Genomic DNA, 25,261 nt, shown 5'->3' with positions numbered 1-25,261 from the left:
TACTTAACACTGCTACAGCACTTAATAAACATTGGACAAACTCCTGCTTACTCACTCATGGAAATCAGAGTATGGTGAGCAGGATTTGGCCTGTTAGCTAATTCATCCCCATGAAATCCCACGGATGCAGGTAAGTATTATTATCTCCATTTTCCAGATAGAAAAACTGAGACAGAAAAGTTAAGTGACTTACCCAAAGCAACAGAGGAAGTTTATTGTCAAAATGAGGATGAAAACTCAGGAGTTCCTGGCTATTAGTTGTAGACTGTTCATAGACTACTAGACCTCTGTCTGTACTCCTCAGATGGAAAGAAAATCACATAAAATATATGAAATTTGCCGACACAAATACTAGCATTGAAATATTAATAGCAATTTGTGACGTTTTAGATTATTGGTGTTAAAGTTTCCATTTCATTGCACCTTACTTGTAATGCTGATAAAGTAGAAATATAAATTCGAAAGATTGGGGGGAAATGAGCCATATGTACAACCACTGTGTTAATTCCCAAATTTAATTCCCAGAACATTAATTTTTGGAGGTTCTTATGAAACTTGGTTCACCCACAAGCGTTTTCACATTTGGTTTCATGTTGACAAAAACAATTCAAGAAAACTCAGCAGATCTGCAGGGAAGATGTTTGGATTGGGATTCAAAATGTTTGCTCACCCCTGTGTTTACCCTAAATATGTATTCCTGTGTGTGGTATACTTTACTGTTTACTTTGAAAACATGAAGAACCTGGAAATAAATGAGTTTGTTTCCTCCAGTTTGTGTATCAGGCCTGGATTACTGATCCTAAAACTGCACTTCGACAGAGGCGCAAAGAGAAGAAAAAGTTTGGGAAGGAAGACAAGCGAAGGCGAAAAGGATCTGGGGATGGTGTGTATGATTTTGGATGGTCTTCAGAAGTCCCCTTTAAACAAACTAAGGCCTGGTCTACACTGGGGTGGGGATTGATCTAAGATACGCAACTTCAGCTACGAGAATAGCGTAGCTGAAGTCGACGTATCTTAGATCGACTTAGAATCACTTACTTGGCATCCTCGTGGCACGGGATTGACAGCCACTGCTCTCCTTTCGACTTTGCTTCCGCCTCTCGCTGAGCTGGAGTTCAGCAATCGACAGGACTGCGATCGGGGATTGATTTATCATGTCTACACTACACGTGATAAATCGATCCCCGATGGATCGATCGCTACCCGCCGATCCGGCGGGTAGTATAGACTTACCCAAAGAAGCAAAACGTCATTCTTCTTTCAATCCCTGGTGTGGCAAGCAACCATACCATCACAGAATGCTCTCAGTTCTGCCAGGGGAATAGGAAGAGTGCTTTGTGCTTCCAGAGAAGTTTCTAGTGGTTGGTCAGTGAGAATATATGACCTGAACTGAGTTTACCTTGGGTCTTTACCAGGAAGACACTGTATACTGTGCTGACCTGTTACAAAGGATAGCCACAGTGGAGGTCCATTCATGTGTCTTTTCAGAACACAGTGATACAAATTAGAAGAGATTACAGGGGAAAGGGGAAGTGTGACTGCCAGGGAGCTGTAAGATTAAAGACTCAGTTTCAGATTCAGAGAACTGGTAGGCAAGGCCCCAGGGGAAGAAAATCTAAGGAAAAAGGAGTTCAGGAGAGCTGACAGTTTCTCAAGGAAGCAGTATTAAAGGCACAGCTGCAAACTATCCTAATGCAAATAAAAGACAGGAAGACTAGTAAGAGGCCAATATGCCTGTATCAGGAGCTCAAAAAGAAATTCTACAAAAAGTGGAAACATGGACTAAGGAGGGGAGTTCAAAAGAACAACACGAGCATGTAGGGACAAAATCAGAAAGGCTAAAGCACAAAATGAGTTACACCTAGCAAAGGACATAAAAGACAATGAGAAGAGACTCTACATATACATTAGGACCAAAAGAAAGATGAAGGAAAATGTATGTCTTCTACTTAGTGGGGAAGGAGAGCTAATAACTGATTACATCAGGAGCACTGATGTGTTTTAAAGCCTGATTTGCTTCAGTCTTCACTAAAAAGATTAATCGTGACCAGACATTTAACATGTACCAGCAAGGAGGAAGGAACACAAGCCTAAATAGGGAAAGAACAGGTTAAAAAATATTTATATATCTTAGATGTATTCCAATCAGCAGGACCTGATGAAATTCATCCTAGAATACTTAAAGAACTAGCTGAAACAATTATATTTGAGTATTCATGGAGGATGGGTGAGGTCCCAGAGGACTGGAGAAGGACATACACAGTGCCTATCTTTAAAAGAGGGAACAAAGAGGACCCAGGGAATGGATCTGTCAAAACAAATCATGTAAGGCCAACCTAATTTCCTTCTTTGACAGGGTTACTGGCCTAGTGGATAGTTGGGAAGCAGTAAATGTGATATATCTTGATTTTAATAAGGCTTTTGTTAGGCAGCATTTGGCAGGCAGCAAAGAAAAAACATTCAAATTTAACATACTTTTCTTAGCATCACAAAACTGGTTATGTACTCTGGAATGTTTAGTTTGTAAATGATTTGCAACTCTTGAGTTTTTTCTGCATTTAAAAAAACAGAAATACTCATCAGAAGTATTTTTGCCAATGTGTATTTGAAAGAAACATTCATCCTGAAGCAGTTACATTTAAAGTCCCTCTATCTGGTACCTTCCTCTGGTACTTATTGAATTCTCTTCTGTCACTCAAGCTACAACAGCTATGTTAATATGTCAGATACTATTGGATCACTTCTTTGACCCACTTAGTCATGTCTGTGATTTTTTCTAATGGCAAATATCTGGACTATAACGACAGTTACGCTTAAATAAAACAGCACATGCTAGATTCAAAACAATCCTTCTGCTTTGTTTCAGCTAATCGGGTCCATCATCATGCTGTTGTCAATTCATTTATTCTCAATCAGCATGAAAGTATTAGAGTTCAATGAGTTAAATCAAAAGTAGGTTTAAAAGGGTATGCTAGCATATTAAAGTTTCGAGAGGAATAACAAGCAAACTTTTAAGGCTAGATCTTCAGCAGCTGTAAATAGGCATAACTCGGTTGAAATCTATGCGACTGCATTGATTTATGCCAGCTAAGGATCTGGCTTTTAAGGTAATTGATAAACAAAATGTCCTTACATAAAATAAAACCGTGTCATTCATGGACCAACTCCAACAATGTTGTTAGAATGTTTTCTCCCACTTGGATCCTGTGAGATCTGGAGAAACCTGTTCTGCTAAGACTGGATGGATCCAAGTACTTTTTAATAACCATGAAATCTCTCTTCAATTCTAGTGGGATTCACATGTTAACCTCTGTGTGAAAGGCTTTACTCATTGCTTATATTTTAATTTGGCAGGAGCTACTGATGTAGAACATGAAGAGAGAGAAGATGAACCTGTCAAAAAGAAATCAGATGGGCCAGGTATGCAGGCAGAAGGAAGGCTGCACTAGTATTGCATTGTAATTGTGATTGCGGGAATAAATGCCGTTACCATGTGGTCAATATGTAAGTAACCCAAGGGCAACATACAAGCAATGTGATTCTCTCCAGCTTTCATCTGTTTAGTCAGAATCACAACTGACTCTAGTCTAACCAAATACAGACATATTCATTCGTGAAATCACAGAGGAAGAGGTAATGACCTACTAAATCATCCAGTCCACTTCCCTGACAGTACAGAAGTGTTCTCACTTTCAGATGTTTTATCCAGTAGTTTTAAAAATCCCAAGGGAAAGGTCTTTCACAATAGAAGCAAATACTTCAAGCTCTTCCTCAATGTATGTACACAAACAGACATCAATATTTGCGTAGTCTTCTGGCCAGTGGATGTATATGTATTATACATCTGTGTACTGTATTATGCCTATCTTAGGATCCAGTCCTGTTTCCATTCAAGTCAGTGCCAAAACTTCTGTTGACTTTTATTGTGCAGGATCTGGCCTTCAAATTTTAAGGCCAGTAGAGTCAGGACCCTATATTTATTATGTATTGTGCACTGCTGAGCACCCTGTTCTGGCTCAGTTAGGGACCAATACTGCAAGAAGTTGACTGTCTCCTGCAAGGTAATGAATGCCCTTAAATCCCATCGGTTCTAACTTCCAGTGGAACTTGAGAGTGCTCAGCACCTCACAAGAGGCAGCCAAAAACTTGGCAAATAACAATAAGCTGGCAAGGGGTTTCTCCAATTTAAGAAATTAGTACAGCTATGCCACATCCTAAAACTAACAATGTGGGTCAGATCCTCAGGACTGACTCTTTGGCTTCAGGTGGTATGAATAGAAGGATGGTGGCATCCTCTTCAGTCTAGCCTTGACCAGTTCTCACCTGCTGCAGTGTGACCTTCTCTTCTAGAGCTATTTATCTCCTGTATTTATAATGGAAAGGGCACTCTACTCTCCAGCAAAACTTGTGCTGCAGAGTGAATCATAAGATAGCAAAGGTCAGAATCATGAGATACCTTGTCCCTTTCCCACAAGATAAGCACTTCTCAAAAGAAGAAAAGGTTCTTAATTTCTTCCAGCTTTTACTATCTCATGGCATAGCTTGGTCAACTAACATACTGAGATGAATGTCAGTGAATGTGGATGGTCTTTTGAGGGTTGAGGAAAGGGAAATATGATACTAATTGGATTATTATTGGGTTTGATTGGAGCAAGCATGTAGCATCTTTCATATTTGATTTTAACTGTTTCACCCATCCCCTAGATAAAACTCATTGAAGAAAGTGTTACCAAAACTGGAGGGAAAAATGATTAGAAAGGGTTATTCTAGTTAACAACTTTGGACCAAATTGCTAGGCACCTGCTACTCCCATTAAAGTCAATGGGGGCAGCAGGTTTTCATTCTTTCTCAGTATTTGACCCTTCAAGTATAATAGTCTCTCAAGAAAATAAATCTTTCCCTTTCTGAAGATTTTACATGTGATTGATCCCCAAAAGATGGTTTTTAAAAAGTGACAGAGAACAGAACAGCCACAGACTCATTAAAAATATATACTACGTCACCTCCAGTCCTGAGAGAAAAATGACCTTCTAGATTAGATTGGAAGTCACTGACAAAGCATCTCAGTGAGACCACAGGATACTTATAATAGCTGAATAGTAAAATAGACTTCTTGTTTGTAAGTAAGCGGAGACTGTCCCACAATTAATCTCAATAGTGCAGATGGTACCCCATCAATTGTGAGGGCATGTTTCAACACAATATATACTGTCTGCATACATGCTCTGTGTGTGTATGCAAGAGAGAGAGAATCACATTTTCTTTTAAACTGTGCATGAGTACATCTGAAGTCATAGGCACCATCTTTGAGTTGCCAGGGGCCCTGCCCCCACTCCACCCCAGGCCCTGCCCCCACCCCACCTCTTCCCCCAAACCTCCACCCCTGCAGAAGGTGCTGTGGGGGGAGGTGGAGGAGCTGATTGGGGGGGCTGCCAGTGGGTGCTGAGCACCCACTATTTTTTTTCCAACCCTGGAGCACCCATGGGGTCGGCATCTATGTCTGAAGTTTAAAAAAATTGCAGTGCTCATCAGAAACAAAAATTAAACTTTACCTTTAACTTATAGTGCAGAGGTCAGCAACCTTTCAGAAGTGGTGCGCCGAGTCTTCATTTATTCACTCTAATTTAAGGTTTCACGTGCCAGTCACACATTTTAACGTTTTTAGAAGGTCTCTCTCTATAAGTCTTTATATTATTTAACTAAACTATTGTCGTATGTGAAGTAAACAAGGTTTTCAAAATGTTTAAGAAGCTTCATTTAAAATTACATTAAAATGCGGATCTTATGCCGCCGGCCCACTCAGCCCGCTGCTGGTCTGGGGTTCCATTCACCTAGGCCAGCGGTGGGCTAAGCGGGGCCTGCGGCCGGGACCCCGGCTGGCAAGGGGCCTGGCAGCCAGAACCCCAGACTGGCAGTGGAATGAGCGGGGCTGGCGGCCAGGACTCTGGCTGGCAAGGGGCCCGGCAGGCAGAACCCCAGACTGGCAGCAGGCTGAGTGGGGCCGGCGGCCGGGATCCCAGACCAGTAGCAGGCTGAGTGGGGCCAGCGGCCGGGACCCCAGACTGGCAATGGAATGAGTGGGGCTGGTGGCCAGGACCCTGGCTGGCAAGGGGCCCGGCAGCCAGAAGCCCAGACCGGCAGCAGGCTGAGTGGAGCCAGCGGCCGGGACCCCGGGCCAGCGGCCGGGACCCCAGACCGGCAGTGGGCTGAGTGGCTCAGCCCGTTGCCGCTCAGCCCACTGCTGGGCTGGGGTTCCGTCCGCCGGCTCCTGCCAGCCAGCATCCCAGCTCCAGCCCCATTCAGCCCGCTGCCGGGCTGGGGTCCCGGCCTTGCCCACATAGAGTGGGTACCTACCTTCTCCCTGGTTTTAGTCCATTCTTTTCCTCTCTCGCTGCACTGAGCTGAGGGTGGGAGTGCACTGAGCACAGGGCTGGGGGTGAAGGAGCAGGCTGGGGGTTGGGGTGAAGGGTCTGACCAGGAGCTAGAATGAAGGAGGGGGCTCAGGGTTAGGGTGTGGAGCGCTTACCTGGTCAGCTCCCATTTGGTGTGAGGGGTGCAGGTGGGAATGTGGGGTGGGTGCAGGAGCTTCCGTTTGGTGCTCAGGTTGGGGGTAGGGATGTGGGGGGTGCAAGAGTCAGGGCATGGGGTTTGGGGGAGCTGGGTGTGTGAGGAGGGTGCAGGAGTCAGGGCAGAGGGCTGGGGGCATGTGAGGGGGTGCAGGAGTCAGGGTATGGAGTGTGAGGGAGCTGGATATGTGGGGGGGTTCTGGAGTCAGGGCTGGGGTCGGAGGGGTGCAGGAGTCAGGGCAGGGGGCTGGGTGTGTTTGAGGGGGGTGCAGGGGTCAGGGAAGAGGGCTGGGAGGTGGGGGTTCAGAGCTCAGGGCAGGGGGCTGGGGGTGTGGCCTGGAGTCATGGAGATGCTCCCAGCCCCGTGCCCTGAGCAGCTCACGGCAGGGGGCTGGAGGGGATATGCCCTGATTCCACCCTCCTTCCCCAAGGCCCCATCCCCGCCTCTTCTCTGGAGCAGTGAGCACACTGCGGTTCCGGCTCCGCTTCTCCCCCTCCCTCTCCAGGGCCATCAGCTGTTCGGCCACAGGGAAGGAGAGGAGCAGGAACCCAGCACGCTGAGGGAGGAGGGAGCTTGGCTGCCGGTGGAGGCTGCCCTGCAGCAGCAGCCAGCAGGACCAAACTTCTGCCCCCTGCCTCTGCAGGAAAGAGCAGTGCATATTACTTTGTTAATGTACGACTTTTGCATGCCTTTTAAAAAACAAACTACTCACAACCCAAAGTGCTGAACAACACAGTCTGGTGACATTGGTTACTGACACTGTTAAAAACCTTCTCAACAGCAGAGCTATAATGCTGACATAGGTCCATTTCTGTAAACATTTTAGCTGCATATTGCAGATTCTTCCACTAGGTCAGCATTAGATACATATATCTGGTTCTTTCAGATTTGGAAACCTCAACATAGGGCTAGATTTTGGTTTGGAAAGAGGATTTCAGCACTTCTGTGCCGCACATAAAGCACTGTCAAACTATGAGAGGGCGGGATGGAGATGAGTTGCAAATAGTGGCGTCATTCTATAAACCCCGAAATACCCAGAGGAGCACCTGTTCATATGAGAAGTAACACTGATAGTGCCAACAGCACTATTCAAGTCAGAAAGTACTCCTCAATCCAAGTTTGCTGAATTGAAACCATAAAAAGAAATCCAACTAAAACTACTGTTGTGTGTTTAGATGCAGTGGTTGTTAAACACTGCTCCTTGCAACATTTACCTCTTATTGTGGAAGAGGAATATATTTGTAAGATCTCAGCTAGCGAAGCGACTTGAGAGTAGAAGTCAACTGACTACACAGTGCTGAATATGTGAGAGAGGGCTCATAAAATGAGGCCGTGTAGCCCAGATACAAGAGTAATAACTGTAGGCAGATCAAAGATATCAGCTCAGGCTAGCATGGTCCAGGCATGAGAACTGGCTAGGAGAAATTCCACTGGACAGAAGAAACTGAATGTGCCTAATGGTTGCACAAAGTGCCCAGTTCTACAAGGTGCTGAGTGCCCACAACTTCCATTGAGCTGCTGGAACTGAGACTGTCTGCACCTCTGAGGAGATGCTTAACCCTTAGGGCTTTACCCCGCAAAACTCTTCCATACTTGAGGAGTTCCTCTGAAGCTGGTGACGATTACTTACGTGACTAGCAGGATCAACCTTTTAGAGGGGAAAAAGGCATTCCAAGATTACAAACACTACTCAGACTGACAGTCCATGTCTACACAGGAACACTCAGGAAACTTCAGACAAATTGACTAAAGGTGTGAAGTCAATGCACATAAACTTAAGTGTGTTAAACCCCCAGGATTGAGTTACAGCAAATAAGGCCATTTTACTCCTGAATGAGAGCAGCCACATTGAGAGGATTGCGGGGTAGGTGGGGGTATTAATACGTATAAATTTACGCACATTGACTTCACACCTTTAGTTGATTCACTTTATGTTTCCTGAGTGTTCATGGGTAGTCATGGCCATAGAAAGGTAGGAAAATAGCCCCAACAAATCAGATGGCTTTCAGCCATTTCCAAACATTCCTGTTGCTGATAGAGAAAGGTCTTGCAGCTTGGATTATTATATTCAATAAAGTAAAAATTGAACAAGATCTTGTGAAATGTCTGAACAGGATCATCATGTGAATAAAATAAGTTTATGTTCATTAACTCTATCACTTATTCCCTCTCTCAGATAATATCATCAAAAGAATATTTAATATTTTGAAGTTCACCTGGGTCCTTTTCCTGGCAACACTAGATAGTTTTACAGCTTGGCTCAATTCCATTTCAAGAGAGCACATTGATATCTCTACTGTGCTGAGAATTGAGAGATGTATGCTGACCAGGGAAATTAAAAAGGTAACATGTATTGTGCTTTACTTTTGCTCGTACCATTTGCATTGCAGTGATAAATGAGAGGTTTCTCTTTTCAACTTAATATGAGGTAGTGTACTAGAGATGGAAATTTGTAAAAGTCTCACGCAGATTTTAGAAATAGTGTGACTTCTGTAATCCTCTATTGGATTCTGTTTCAAAAAAACAAAGACAGATAAATCTCGAGAACTGTGGCTCTGAGCATATGTGCTGGAACTAGGCGTGTTGTAGCACCCCTTGCCTTGATGTGGTTTCCATCACATACAGGGTTTACAGTTTGGTTCAATGGCTCTCAGCACCCCCACTATAAAAATAGTTCCAGCACTCTGTCTCTGAGCCCAAAGCAGCTGATTGGAAAAACAAATGTGCTCAGGGATTTAATTCTGAAACTCCCATCGAGGAGAGGGATTTATAGTAGACATTCAGAAATCACATTAGGAAAGAGGAAGGCATAGCATTGTTCATAACTGCTCAAGAATTTGGCTCAATCTGGATCTGCTCAGACTCCTAGAAATGCAGCTCACACTGGGCATGTGTGGCTTATCATATAAATTAATATAGTCACTCCAGTATGTACATTTAAAACATAGAGTGCTTTAGCTTTCACAGACATTCTTCTTTATTATGGTCCTACAAAAAAGCTATAATGCTGAATGCATGCCTTTATAAATATTTAAAAGGCAAAGGGTCATAATGTCACAGACACTTGATTATAATTTCACTGCAGAAACAGTGGGTAAATATTATAAAAAAAATAATTAATTTTTCCCAAAACTTTTGGTTAAAATGCGTTTCTTTTTTGTCAAGATTTTGAATTTAGAAAGTTTTGAATCAAATTTAATTAGAGAGAGAGAGAGAACTGAAATTCAAACAAGTAATACTAGCAAAGGGACAGACCAACATATTTTCATGTAATTTATGATTTGATCACTTTACTGAACTAAAGAAATCTGTGCATAAAGTCTCCATAAAACTCAGAAAAATGACTATGCAAAATAGCAAACTTCTTACTCAATGCATGTTCCAAAGTCAATACAGCTTTTGGTGGAGTGAGCTGGATACTGTTTGGCCTTAGGAAACATCAGTAAAGTTGTGATAGCCAGAAAGAACTCTGCTTGGTGCCTGTGCTCAGGGTTGTGCTTACAGTAATGAAACCATCTTTTTGTTGACAAATTTGACCGGGAAGTCATTGAGAGAATAGATAGTGACACCTCTTTCTACAGGGAAAGTTTTATGAACACATTTACACTTTTGTAAATGAGATCATAATCTGACTCTGACTGAAATAGGCTTGAGGAAATTAGGACTTTTGCCAGTTTGTTCTTTGCAAAGACTCATTTCATGCAGCCAAATGACTGAAGAAACCAAAATCTCAAACAACACAAATGCCTTACTATAGCTCTTCTCTCTTTCTCAGGGGAATGTTCCAACTCGTGAGAGCATCCATATGTATTACCAGAACCATATGATGAAGCTTTCTAAGGAATCAGGACTGGACACAATTGATGAAAATCCTGGTCAAGATTCTAGTTTACAGGCATCTGAGAGGATGGATAGTTTAGATTCAGCTGCTTCTCATGACAGTATTTCCAGGTATTTTGTTGTAAAAACAAAGCACTTGTTTTTGAATAGATAGAAAAATCACATGATAGAAATTATGTTAAGAAATTGTTGCATAATGTTAGACTTCACATCTGAAGCTGAAGAACCCTTTGATTTATCAGATTTATCAGTCACTGTACAGTAGATAAAAGATGATCGGATTGACAAACTCATGTGTTTCCCTCTGTACAAAAGTGCACAAAGGGAGCGAATTAATTCTTATTCTCCCAACTCGCCCACCAAACCCCCCCTCCACCTGTCCATAGGACTTGGCTGGAGTGCAAAGTAGGCAGGGAGCATGGAGCAGAGCCCCAAAAGGTAGACAAAGCCAGGAATCTGAAGGGATCCTGGTCCCTAACCTCATTGGTACTGGGCAGTTGCATGGATGATTCCTGTCTACACTCTGCAGTAGGAGCAATTGCCATGCTGTCATTGGCTCAGTGCTCTCAATTATAGTCACCCTGCAGAGAGGAGTCACCGAATGCCGCTCATGCTAGTGCTACCTCAAGCACCATTTTCTCCATTTGTCTGCAGTTTTGAAGGAGGTTTGGGGACATACTCCTTAGTGCAGTTCCCTCTTACTCTTGACCTCAGTCCTTTTCCTGCACAGCCGAGGGGCTTCATGGATATTTTGCAGGGGCAACACGGTCACCAAGCTGTGGGAGGAACATCTGGCTGAACTAATTTTCCTCTGCATGTCAATACCAAATAACAAGCTTCTAGAGGGTTTTTGGACTATCTTACAGACATTAATACACTGAAGACAGTCTTGTGGTATTTTACTTTGATTGTGAGAATAGGCACCGAATGAAGGAATTCCATCATTTATTACCAATGTTTTGTTCTGGATGGTTAAATTCTGGTCTCCTGCACATAGCCTGAGTAAAAGGACTTTGTTCTGGGAAACTACATGGGTTTGAGGGAATATAATTTTCCCTCACAAGGCAAAGGCAGGACACAGAGCCCTAGAAATGCCTCCCTGCTGCTTTCTTCCATTCCTCTTGGAATGGTCCACTAGAGAAGTGCAGTTTGTGGGCCCATGTCTGTGCCCCCACCATTTACCTGACCAACCCATACTCCTGAGGGAATTCTGCACCCCAAAAAAATAAAAATTATGTGCCCAATATTTTAAAATTCTGCAAATTTTATTTGTCAATAATAAAATGTGGCTCCAGCATGGCAGTGAGGAGCACAGGCCACTGGCTGCATTGAGGTGGGAGATCACCTTGGAGCTCCCACCTTCCCCAGTACAGACACTCAGCAGTGAGGCTGCACCTGACCCTGATACAGTGCAGGGGCTGGGCCTGCCCCTACCCCAGAAACATCCTGGGGCCCTGCCTCTCTGCGCCAGGTGCACCAGGTGTGGTGGGCAGGCTCAGCCCAGCAGAATCCAAGTGTGGGGGGGATCAAGGTGTGGGTGAGAGGTTTCTGTGTGAGGCAGTCTGGGTGCAAGCAGCTCAGTGGGAGATCTGGATGCACCGAGGCTCGTTGGGGGGTTCTGGGTGCAGGGGCAATGGGATTCTGCAGGGTGAAGGTGGTTGGGGCTCAGCAGGGGCTTCTGGGTCTGGTGAATGGGGATTGGCAGTGCGGTTGGAGGGGGCTCGGTGGAGGGCTCCGGGTGCTGTGGGAGTGGGGCGTGATGAGGTGGAGGTCCAGGTGCAGCTGGTTGGGGATCAGTGGGGTGGCGGTCTGGGTGTGGGGGGCTCATCATAGGGATCCAGGTGTATGGGGGTAGGGCTTGTAAGGTGAGAGTTCGATGGGCTTGCTTAACAGGGGAGCCCTAGCTGCTGCCGAGGGGATGCCACATATTGGGCTCTCACTTCCACCTGCGATTCCCCTATTCCCTTTTCTTCTTCATGTCATCCCCATGCCTCATTTCCCTCCCCTCACTTCCACATTCCCTCCCCCTGCCCTATTTCACCCCCTTCCTTCCCCACTGCCTCTTCCCTCCCACCCCTCATCCTCCCTTCCCTCATTTCCCCGATCTCCCCTTATGCAGCCCCACTGCAGGCACTCACTGTTGCACAGAAAACAGGAAGCTCCCAGCACACAGAAGAGGAGCACGACTGGCACTTGGATCCAGGAGGCGGCATTCAGCTGCAGAGTCAGCAGAGCCCAGATGCAGCCTCCTTCAGCTGGGCAGCTCTGCGCTTACAGAAATGGGGGGCAGTGGCACATAACCCCATGTGTCCCCCCCATGCCTCACCTCTGTTTGGAGGGGGAAATCCCCACCCCCAAAAAAATTCTGTGGGGGAGGAGGCGTTTTCTGTGGGCACACAGTCATGCAGAATCCCCCCAGGAGTAAAAACCCACCTACCCTTTCCAGACTTCCCTGGAGAGAGATGCTGCAGAGTTCAGTGCCAAAGCCTTAGCACATCCTTGCTGTTTCGCACATGCACAGACTCTCACTCATCCACTTCCCCGTGATACAAGAACATCCTGTTTTCTCTGTGTCCAATGCGTTTATGACCTTTGAGAGCCTGCAGAAGTTGTTCTACAGTGTCAGAAGGGAAGGGGGGGAGACCTCTGATAATCTGATAGTTGCTTTCTGCAGTTTCTTCTTCTCTGAAGCGTGGCAGTAGCCTCTCACACTTGATACTCCCCTGCAAACTCAGTTGCTTGTATGTACAGTAACTCTGCTCAGCTTTTACTAATGACATATGGTCAGAGGGTAACAGGCTAAAAATAGTGGAGGGCTTGTCTTCGTTTCAGAGTTTATTCACAAGTAAGTGTAACTGAATGTCTGAACACTTATCTGAAATAAAAACATGTAAGCAATGTGCATAAACAAAATACCCACAAAATTACCCAGCATTTCCACAGGCTGAAAAAAACAAACCAAAAAAAACCACCAGGATCAATGCTGGCACTCATAAGACATTCAATAGTTTACGTATCAGAGGGGTAGCCGTGTTAGTCTGGATCTGTAAAAGCAGCAAAGGGTCCTGTGGCACCTTATAGACTAACAGACGTTTTGCAGCATGAGCTTTCGTGGGTGAATACCCACTTCGTCGGATACCCACTTGCATCCGACGAAGTGGGTATTCACCCACGAAAGCTCATGCTGCAAAACGTCTGTTAGTCTATAAGGTGCCATAGGATTCTTTGCTGCTTCAATAGTTTACTGCAGTTTAACCATCAAAATTCTTTATTTCCTGGAGTAACAAATCTAGCACACATTTCCTCATGGCTAACTACCAGGAGAAATAGCACCTGCATGTGTTGTCTGAAAATTCACTGGGGTCAGACTGTATAGGAAAAACATCATTCAGCCAAATTCTGCTCTCACCTGAATGCAAGACCCATTGACTTCACTTTGAGTCTCACATGGATATCTGAGTGGTAGAATTTGGCTCTCAGGATTCATCTGCTCATGTAAAGAGAGTACTTATAGGTACAAAATCATTTTCATTAAATAATATTTCAGTCACGTTACCCAATATATACTGTACTGGTGTACAGTAGATATTGAAATCAGCTGTTTAGCCGTGTGTAGTAGCAATATGGCAGTGTTAGCTGGAGTGCTGACAACAATGAAAGCCATATGTTGGGGAGGGTAATTTTGTTTTATAAAAGGAAGTCAGTTGCCAAACATAATTAAAAAAAATATGTAAATCTTGTAAATTCAATATTTGAATTCAGTCTCTGTAGTAAAATTGTATCCACTGTTGAGATCCAAGCAATTCTTGTTGGACTAACCGCTTTTCCTCCTGCTTTCCTCCCCCCTAGCCCCAGCCCCCGCTTTTGAGTGACACCTCACTTGCTCCTTTCAAACCTTTAGACTTTGATGGTGACGGTGAACCAAAGCTGGGCAAGAAGATAAATCATAATACCTATTTTAACAATTGTATACCCACTAATATAATCTTTGAAAAAACTTTGTTTCCCCAAAATAAGATGTCACAAGGGCCCATTAACAAATGAACAACAGAAGTATTGTCACCATTGATTCTCTAATCACAAACTCTTTTCCTGGAAATAGATATTTACATGTTTGTGTATCAGTAGTGTTTGCAGAGTATGTGCATCTGCTGCATCACTAATGACCTCTAAATGGAGGAAGCAATAACCAGTCACTTAGATCTAATGATAGATCTTCTGTTTGTTTATAAAAGCATCCTTGCCTGCCTCTTTCTGGGATTATGAAGAGGTCTCATGAGCTGTTTTAGCAATGCAAAGTACTGCAGACCACAAGTGAGTGACATTTTGCATTGCCCAAACAACAATGAGAGAACTTTATCATCTCAAAAACCTCACTCAAAAGCTCATCAGATTTTGCACCAGTTCCTTTGCTATTTTTTTCCTTTTTTAAATATAGAGCTTGTCCTGTCAACAGCAAGATTACTTTTTAAAATATGCAAATGTTTCTTAATTGTAAGGCCAATTCTGTTCCAGTTGAAGTTAATGAATTGACGTTATCAAGCGTCAGTTTGGGCTTTATACTTAACATTCTCTCATACGCAGTTCTATTATTTTTGTGAAATCTACTGTTATACTCATATTATTTCCATATTAGCCAATAAACTCTCTTTCCTACTGGTACTTTTCACTTCCAGTGAATCTGATTCAAATATTAATTTTCAACCATTATATACCAATTCATTTCCAAGACTCAGAATGATTGAGATTAATCCCCGTTTCATCACTTGAAGACTAAGCAGTATCTGGATGCTCCGAGGGACAGTTTCCTCTATAATTAAGTTGTTGTTTTGGTCTTTAGTTTGTCCCAGTACAAAGTTTTCATTCCAGATAGTCAGTGGACCACATGTTTATGGATTTTATTCGGCATGTAAGTGGTTGGTCTAATAAGGTGCTTAGTGATGGGGGGAAAAATGGATGCTTATTTCAGAATTAAAATAATTAAATCTTAACTCAGTTTATACTCAAGCAAATGTCCATTGAATTCTATAGGAGTCTGCTTGATTATTTTCTGAAAAAGCAAACTAGGCAGTTACACTTTAAAATATCACACACCAAAACATATGTCTGGCTTCTATAAAGGTCCTGTCAGTAAAATTATCATATTAATTTTTTTTTTAAATTTTAAAGGAAAAATTCTTCTCTCTAATCAACAGTGGATCTGTCCTCTGTGGATCCCTATTGTATATTTGATGCTTTAGGCACTTTTGATGACACTGGACATCTTAAATGCAAAGTGAGGACATTGTAGACAGTGGAGTTTGGCGCACAAGAGATGAGAAGACAATTTTGCCCTCTTATAACTAGTTGGTTCCTGTGCCCTGCCAGAAAATATTTCAAGCCAGCATCATAATGAACTCATTGCCCTTTATTTCCAGTTAACTTATTAACTAAATATCTTATGAATTTTGGTAAAATGGCTGGGAGCTGATAAAGTCCAACATGTTGTCTTTTGTGAAATGTGGCCTAAGATTACAAAGGAATAGAGCAGGGGTGGCCAAACTGCAGCTCGCGAGCCACATGCGGCTCTTTTACTGTTAAAGTGTGGTTCGCAGAGCCCTTCACAGACACACACACCCATTGTCCACCTCCCAGAGTTGGGGGGTGAGGAACTTGGGACCTCTGCCTTGCAGCGGGGTGGTAGGGTAGGGGCTTCTGCTCAGTGGGGAGCAGGGTCTCAGGGCTTCAAGAGGAGCGGGGATGAAGCCCCGAGCCCCAGTAGGTGTGTCCCAGTGTTCGAACTTCTGAAGATTGTTGTATGCAGCTCAGAGAGTCAGTAGGTTTGGCCACCCCTGAAATAGAGGATAAAACTGTAGTGCCATTAAAGTCAAATGCAAAGCTCCAACTGACTTCTTCAGAGTCAGGATTTCACCTTTTAGATGTCAAAGCAAGAATCAAATCCAGAATGGCATCCAGCACCTAACGAGCTCTTGCAGCTTGCTTTGACTTTAGTAGGAACGGTGTGATGCTCAGGAGCTCTCAACAAACCTTTTCTTCATCCTAGAGTCTCTCACAATTCTGTTTCCTTCCCCTCTGCAGTTCTGTTGGCAGCTCAGTGTTGTAACACAGCCCGTGCTGGCCACGCCCTGTTCTCCAGTTTGCCACCAGGCAACTTATTCCAAAGCTGTGTGAAAACTCCAAGAATGTTTTTAGTAACAATAACTTCAGTTCCTATGTACAGTGATTAACTGGCCCACCAATTGTAGGTATTAAAATTTGGCTAATAAGTCATCCAGGGAAGATAGAAGTGTTGGAAATGCAGCTAGCAGAATGGGAAATTTCTTACCCAATCCTATCATTCAGAATAAAAACATCTATGCTAAATATATCCCCATTTGTATTGGATAGCTGATTAAGTTTATTTACACATACTTTGACTTGGGCTTTTAATGCACATTTCAGTTTAAAATACCTATTCTTTGAATGGTTTCAAAGAAGTTAATGCTTTTCAAAGTCTCTAGAAATGCCAATTTGAAAAGTGACCTGGAAGGATATGCCTAGATAAATGTATGTGCTGATTAGTGACTGAGTCAACACAAACTTTGCCAATTGTACATCGCAGTATGGATCATATCCCCCTTACCAGCTTATTGGTGTTGTAGGCAGGGGCGGCTCTAGACATTTCGCCGCCCCAAACATGGCGGCATGCCGCGGGGGGCACTCTGCCGGTCGCCAGTCCCGCGGCTTCGCTGGACCTCCCGCAGGCGTGCCTACGGAGGGTCCGCTGGTCCCGCGGCTTCGCTGGACCTCCCGCAGGCATGCCTGCGGAGGGTCCACTGGTCCCGCGGCTTCGGTGGACCTGCGGGAGTACCAGCAGACCCTCCGCAGGCATGCCGCCGAAGGCTGCCTGCCTGCCGCCCTCCCGGCGTTCGGCAGAGCGCCCCCCGCGGCATGCCACCCCAAGCACGTGCTTGGCGTGCTGGGGCCTGGAGCCATCCCTGGTTGTAGGTTCCTACATATTGGGAAGCATGTTTACTGTGCTATGAGTATAAAATTGTGCTGCTTTCCAAACCTTGGAGGATTCTGATCAGCTGCTCAGTAGACGTAGATTTTCCTACTGATCACTGAGCTGTTCTTTCCTTAAACGTGTCTGTAATCAAAATCATTGCAACAACTAACTCAGGGCCTAAACTTGCACCTAATTAAATCAGTCATTGTTTTGCCATTAACTTCAACAGGAGCCGGATCAAGTCCTCCAGGTGGGGAGCAGTTGAGGGAAACTGGAATACATTTTTTCAATGAAAATTTACCAGTGGAGGCACTCCTTATGGTATAAGAGTCAGCTTTTGTTCCTGGCACAAGAGCCTGAGATACTTTGTTTCCCTTCCCTGTATCTCCCCACTGTTATTTACAAGACAACATGTCTACATACACACACATATATGTTTAGAGAGGAACTCGTAACTTTACAAGGTAATAACTATATTGTGGGTTAACTAAACACCAAAGTGAAAAAAGGCAACGGGCCATATTTTCAAAAGTGCTTGATTTTCAATGGTTGTTAGATGCCTAATTTGCTTTAGATGCTTTTGAAAATCCCACAAGGTGCTTATTGCCTAAATACCTTTACAAATCGGCCCCTAGGTGCTTACAGAAAAGAAACTCAGCTCCCCAAAAAGATGGTCAGATGGAGTTTGGATTTTAAAAGGACACTAAAATATCATTAAAAAGTACACAGTCAGCTGACAGCTCCCTATAATTCAATACCCCATTTAAAGAATTAGAGCTAGAGTGCCCTATAGATCCATGTATAGTGTGGACCTTCCAGGTGCTCAATCCTACACCCACTGAAGCCAATGGGAAAAGTCCCACTGACTTCAGTGATGCAGGATCAGATCCTAAGTGTGGATCACCCCTTATTGTTTAGGTGCTTTCTTTTCTCACTTATGAATCTTAGAGACCCAGAGAGGTGGCTGCCTGGGTTAAAACCCCAAATAGTTCCCTCGACTCAGTTCATGCACATCTGCGTACTTCATTCACAATTACAGCAAAATACATTGCGGTTACCTACCATATGTCATTATTGTATTTGCTTCCTTCCCGTTGCTAATGTTTGTATTTACATTAGTGTTGTCTTTTTCATAACTCATCCACTTCTCATTTTATCCAATAGCATCCTGAATGTATAGTATATGCCTCTGTTGTCCCATTGTAGTGACAAGTGAAAGGAGATAAGGGTTTAACTGAAAATGTCCTTTCTTTGATATTGTGTGCTTTACAAATTTTGAAATAATGGGGGAAATATTTTTTTAAATGACTCAAAATAAATACCATTTTCTTAAAGTGATTATCAATGTCAATATAATATAATATAAGATACAAATATAATATTAGATACAAAATCAAAAGCAATGATAATTATACTTGGCATTCATCAAGTAAGTACTAATTTGGCTCTTTTGTGCTGAAAGACGACTGGCTAGTATATGAAAGCTGTTTTTTCTATTAGTAGAACATGAGGGTTTTTTTAATTCTGAAAGCTCTTTTAGGAAATTGGCCTGCGCCCATATAAAAGAATTCCACAGAATCTATTTTTAATAAAATAGATATTGTACAGAGGAAATCAGCTTCCAAAATGTTTTAACTGAATTTTTGGAATTTCTATTCAAAGTAAACAAAAGTAAAAACTCTCACTTGTACAAAGTTGTTGTCTCTAGGCAGTATGGGAACTTTGAGACTATATTGATTCCCATAGCTATATGCATAGCGGTTACATTTTATGATTAGTTATGGCTTCTATATTTTTCTAGTCACAAACCGGCTGTACATAAGAATTTGGTTTTGTGGTGACTCTAATCAGGTCCTTATCTTCTCTCTGATCCTTTTGTCTTTGTGTCTGTGTTTTCTGCATGGCGAGCATATTCATTTACTGAATTATGTATAAAGTAATGTCATTGGTATTTAACATTGTGTTTATAACTGTTTGCGCTGCTAGCTGCTACACTGAAGCAACCATGCTGTTCTCAAGGCAGTCAACCCTTGATGATTTAGATGGACCAGACACTGTTCCTAAAACAAGTGAGCGCGCTCGACCTAGGCTTCGTAAAATGTACAGCATGGATATGTCCTCCTCATCAGCTGACAGTGGCAGTATAGTGTCAAGGTGCTTAACTCATGCATGCTTTGTTCACTCATTTACCCTGGCCATTCTACATGTGGCATTGTATACGTGTGCAGATATGTGTGTTTAAAACAATTTGCATGCTTATTGGAAGCTTTATTCCCTTGATTATTGTGACCAGACAAGTACAAAAAAGTTATCATAAACCAGTTACTTATTTGTTATTTTACCTTTTTTTTTAAGAAGTCCATTATTCTTTTATTCATTATAACTTGATCCTTAACTTTGACCTTTGACAGTTGGCTCCTGCAACCATATATAGGAACCTGAATAAAAAAGAGACTGATTTTCAAAGGTGCTGAACCCCCAGCAGCTCCCATTGACTTCAGTGGAATTTATGGGAGCTCAGCTCTTCAAATAATCAAGTATCTAAATATGGATTTAGAAATCCAATTTTAGGCACCTAGCTATGAAAATTTTGGCCAGGGTCCTTTAATTTTTAGTTACTCTCATCATAGGAAAGAATTGTTAAATATATTTTGAATTCTCTTCCACTGATTTACTGATTCTGAAATTTTGGAATTAAAACGGGAAATTATTAAGAAAAGATAGCAAGCAATATAAATACTGAAAGAAAGAACATATTAGAGAATTGTTCCAGAGCTGTTCATTCAGTTTTGCAACTCAAGATTAAAACTGTCTACATTTTATATGGCTTCAGGATATAAAAGCAATGTTTCAAATATCACTTCAAAAATAAAATTGCATGGCATAGTAAATCATTCTACTTCCATATTGCACACTGTTTTAACAACTTCTGGGTGTTGATTTATTTTGAAATTCAGCATTTTACATTCTCACTCATTAATCATCTTTAAAGGAATTATTACTATTAAGAATCATCAAAATGTACATTCAAGCGACAGCTACCATCAGTTTACTTCTGAAAACTCTCACTAGAAGTGAAAAGGTGACATAACATAGCTACAGTAAGTTTGAAAGTGGTTTCAAAGGAAAAGAGTATAGAAAGCTATTTTGAATTTTGGCAGGAGGTAGTATTGTCCACTGGCTTTTACAATAGCAAGTTTATTTTATATCTATTTTGGGTAAAATCCTAGTGAAGTCAAAGGAAGCTTTACTATTATCAGCCAATATTTCAACCTCTGTCTCTTTGGCGAGCTGTAAAAGGATGTGATGCATGTAAAACCCATGTTGTTCTTTTTATTATCTGACTGTTGGAGCTGGGATGGGGGCTAACAGGAGAGGGACATATGGGAGCGAAGAAAGAGAGAAGAAACTAGGAATAAGGGAAGAGTGGGGCATAACCAAAAGAAGACAAAAAGCAAAGCAAGGACAGGAAAGTAGCTGAAGGGGGATAGCCAGATTCTCAGTTAAGTCAATGAGCTGCACCAATTTACACCAGCTGAGAAGCTGGTACAGAAAGACGCAAACACAGAGTGGTGGTGGGGGAAATGAAAAACACATCAAGCAGAGTAGAGGTTTGTCAAGCAAGGTGGAGAAGCAGAGAGATAAGTGAGCAGATAAGACTGAGTAAGAACAATGTGAAAAGGGGGGAAATACACACACAAGAGGAAAGAGGTAGGTAAGCCGAAGAAGAAAAATGTAGAGTGATCTGAAGGTAAGATACCATAATATCCTGCTACTCAAACAGTTATTTACTCTGGATGGCTCTACTCCATGTTTGCAATTGGCCTATCCTTTCCTATAGATATAGCATGAAACGTGAGGGAATGGATTCTGTGTGTCCAACTGAATTTTGCCTGCAAGCTGCAGTTTTGAAATGATAAAGCTATGATTGTTAGAAATGTTACCTTTACAATGAAGTATATACATTCCTATATTATACTGTAGCATCATGCAGCTCACTTGAAACAAATGTAGAAATATGCTCTAATTGTGCTTAGAATTTGTTTGTTCTAAGAAAATTGTGTGTAAATTCCCTCTTTGTCAACATTAATTTGTCTTGTCTTGGTTTGGAACTGTATTGAATCACTGCAAGCTCAACAAGCAATCACTCCGCGTGCAAATGGATCAGTGCTTTTTATGTGTAAGGAGAAGGTGACCGCAGTACATCTTCTGCCAGCTGCAGTGCATTTTCAAAGTTTGGGAGCAGAGTGAGGGCTTGCCAAAATTTCAACCTCAAAACAGAGTTAGCAAAGTTTTCTGAGTAATTGTGTTAAGAGAGAAATCCTTTTTCTTCCTCCTGTTCCTGACAGTGAACCTACCCAGGTCACCCTGCTGTATTCTCGTCAGGGCACAACAGAAACCATTGAAGAAGTAGAAGGGGAGCACGAAGAAGAAGGGACAGGTTCTACATCAAGACGAGAGGATGAGGTGGACGATTATGGCTTGGATTCAGAAGGAGCTGCGTACACTCCTGATACTGACGTGCCATCATACTCTGCTGCGGATGGCAATGCTGAAGTCCCACCTTCATACAGCAAAGCTGTCAGCTTTGAGCATCTTTCCTTCAGTTCCCAAGATGACTCTGCTGGCAAGAACCTCATGATGGTGAGCCCAGACGACAGTCAAATTGACAAGCTAAATGATACTATCCTCCCTCCATTGACACACGACCTGACTGCCAGTGAGCTGCTTCTAAACAAGTAAGAAACTTTAGAGAAGAAAAAATGTAGTCTTTGAAGTTTTCCTAAATTCTTTAATTCCTGTTTTAGGAGGTGTTTTCTGTCTAAGTACTGCTGTTATTAGTGAGGATTTTTCTCTCAAAAATTGGTTTTAATGGTTGGGGTGGGGCTGTTTCCCTCTAATTGTTTTTTAATTTTATTTGGGAAAGGTCCTTCCTTCTAAAATTACCTGGAAAAAAATCTCAGCTTCTCCCTCCCCCCCCCCCACACATTTAGTTAATACCCCCCATTGCTGTTGATTTCTGCAGTTGAAATCCAATGGCAATGCTGCACTCCTTCATGGGCTGGAGCATACTCCCCTCCCTACCATGCAGCCAACAAGTTATGCTGGCCAGTGCTTGGGAGTTGGAGCCAACAGTTCTTCTTTCTCATCTTCCTTTGTGACATCATGCTTCCCAAGGACAGTAAGGAGGGAGCTTTTCCTGTTCTCCCTTGACTGCAGACACTGAAATTCTGCCCAGCTCTTATGCGGGCCACATAAGACCACAGTGCACTTGCATTAGGGCCAGGCAGAATCTCCAATCCCAGAAATGATCCCATCAGCTCAGTTAGAACTGAACCAAAAGGCACCACACTGCCTGAGCAAATCAAGTGCTTGTTCTTCTATGCTTCCATGTCCCTTTGTTTTTCCAGTATTCAACCAAATCTGTCCATAGGCTGGAACATTCAAAGTGTTGACAAGACAAAAAAGTTCTTTTGTGCTGTGATTGTGCAGTGCCTAGTACAGTGAGGTTCTGGCCCATGACTAGAGCTTCTAGGCGCCACTGTAGTGCAAACAATAATAAATGACGCTCATGAAAAGCGGAGAGATTTAAATCTATGGGAGTTCATGGAATAATTTTACACTTGTCATCATTTTATTATGTTTTTAACATCAACTTGGTTTTTTTATTAACAGTGGGGTTTACCCAAACAGTCAGAGGAGACAAGGCACATCTGGTGGCCAAAATAAAAATAGCATTCATTCTGATCACACTTAAAGTTACACTGGTGTGAAATTAGTGTACTGACTTTTAACAGAGTTATTCCTGATTCCTGGTATAAGTAGATCAGAATTGGATCCAATGGCTCGCTGCCAGAACATGATTTGCAGATGAGGGGCAATGATTAGGTGTTTATGGGCAAGCTGATTGTTTTCATGTATTTAATACCAAACTAGCACTTCCAAATGGTTTATTGTAAATTATTGCTGGAGCTTTAATGTTACATGAATTTGTTTAGCATCAGGCCATATTACATATATTTGTTTAGAATACCAAATTCTGTTCATGTTTACAGATTTTGCGACAGAACCTGCAACCATTATAAAGTAGAAAACAGTCATAATAAAAATCAGCTCTCATGAATTTCATATTGATGTAATTCTGTCATTCATGGAACTCTTCTTCTCACAGGATGTTTCGTGATGAAGAGCTGGAGGAATCTGAGAAATTCTACATTGGTCAGCCTCGACTATTGCTTCTCGTTTATGCCCTGTATAATACACTGGTGGCCCGGTCAGAAATGGTGTGTTATTTTGTGATTATCCTTAATCACATGATCTCTGCCTCCATGATTACCCTTGTGCTTCCCATCCTTATATTCCTTTGGGCCATGCTGTCTGTCCCCAGGCCTAGCAAACGCTTCTGGATGACAGCCATTGTCTACACTGAGGTATGCCATTACTCTTACATCCTTATTTGTCAAACACATTGGGAACAGATAACATGCTTTTTTTGCAAAGAAAAGTGAATAATAATCCACTTGGGGCAGAAATTATCTCTTTTCTGTGCTTGTACATCTCTCCTTTGGGCATTATAATACAAATATGTACTAAAAATAACATCCTTGGGCATTGCCTGTTAGGTTCACTCCCTCTGGGGCACCTGGCATTGGCCACTGTCGGTAGACAGATACTGGGCTAGATGGACCTTTGGTCTGACCTTGTACGGCCATTCTTTTGTTCTTATGTTCTTATCCTTGGGCATTGGTGTGATAGGCGATTGATAGCTGAGAGGCGATTGTTTGATTTTTTCTGTGCTGCTCTTGGCTGACTTCCCTCTAGTTATAAAAAGGCAACACCTACTAATAGCTACCATCTGGTGGTACCCACGATACTGCAGTGACTGCCTATTGTATTTATAGGCAGATATCTGCGGTATCTGAAATGCCAATGGGTGGCCCATGTTGGTCAACACTGATTTTTTCATGGCGACCCCTCTAATTGGAATGTATGAAAACATAATTAATCTAATTTTTAAAAAAACCATGAAATAGTCACATGGTATTTCATGTGACTGACATGAGGCTACTTGTTCTGTCTGTTGAATGTTAATTGTTCTCAATACATTGCTCCTGTACAGGTGACCATTGTTATCAAGTACTTCTTCCAGTTTGGTTTCTTTCCCTGGAATAAACATGTGGATTACACCAAAGATAAACCTTACCATCCGCCCAATATTATTGGTATTGAAAAGAAAGAGGGTTATGTGCACTATGACCTTGTTCAGCTCCTTGCTTTGTTCTTCCATCGATCCATTTTAAAGGTAAACTGAGATAAAAGGCATGTCTTTATTTTATTTAATGATCATAGTCATTCCTATGACTCTTCAGCACAATGAATTTGTCTTCACGGTACCCCTGTGGGGTAAAATGTTACTATGCCCATTGTACAAATGGGGAAACTGAAGAACAGAGAGTTTGTGTGGCTTGCCTAGTATCATACAAGATGGCTGTGGCAGAACAAGGAATAGAGTGGAAAGCTTCTGGTCCCACTCTGCAGGGCCATTCTCCCTCTCTGTCCCTTGTTAATCAACATTTTTTGCAGGTTTACTTACAGGTGTTGAGTTAATATTGCTTTAACTTTTTTGGTTAAGTTACTTTATTTAAAAATGTATTTGCCATTTAAATTGTGAAGACTCCATTTTCTAAGGAAATGTTGGCCTCGAAACTCATTAAAAGCCTCAAGACATCTCAACAAAAAAATACTGATCTCGTTGCTGACTTTGCAGATAGTATGTCCCCAAAGGTAGGCAAAGTGGCCATTTCTTATATTTGTTGTGTCCATAGCAATGAGTGAAACATTTATTTGTCATTTAGAATCTTTTGA

General features: G+C 42.4%; 1 protein-coding gene across 1 annotated transcript in view; it reads left to right on the top strand.

Annotated features, from left to right (window-relative positions):
• The window catches only part of PIEZO2 (piezo type mechanosensitive ion channel component 2), a 457,344-nt gene that overhangs the window by 402,501 nt on the left and 29,582 nt on the right, over positions 1-25,261 (top strand). The window contains exons 35-42 of the mRNA XM_045007801.1: positions 772-883; positions 3,355-3,420; positions 8,744-8,910; positions 10,343-10,518; positions 19,382-19,549; positions 21,745-22,134; positions 23,568-23,826; positions 24,516-24,698. Coding sequence (XP_044863736.1) covers positions 772-883; positions 3,355-3,420; positions 8,744-8,910; positions 10,343-10,518; positions 19,382-19,549; positions 21,745-22,134; positions 23,568-23,826; positions 24,516-24,698 — 1,521 coding nt within the window. The remainder of the gene's footprint in view (positions 1-771; positions 884-3,354; positions 3,421-8,743; positions 8,911-10,342; positions 10,519-19,381; positions 19,550-21,744; positions 22,135-23,567; positions 23,827-24,515; positions 24,699-25,261) is intronic.

The sequence above is a fragment of the Mauremys mutica genome, chromosome 2 (genome assembly GCF_020497125.1).
Source record: "Mauremys mutica isolate MM-2020 ecotype Southern chromosome 2, ASM2049712v1, whole genome shotgun sequence".
In the NCBI taxonomy this organism is placed as follows: domain Eukaryota; kingdom Metazoa; phylum Chordata; order Testudines; family Geoemydidae; genus Mauremys; species Mauremys mutica.
Note: the sequence above shows the minus strand (reverse complement) of the source record. Positions and strands in the feature narration are given on the sequence as shown.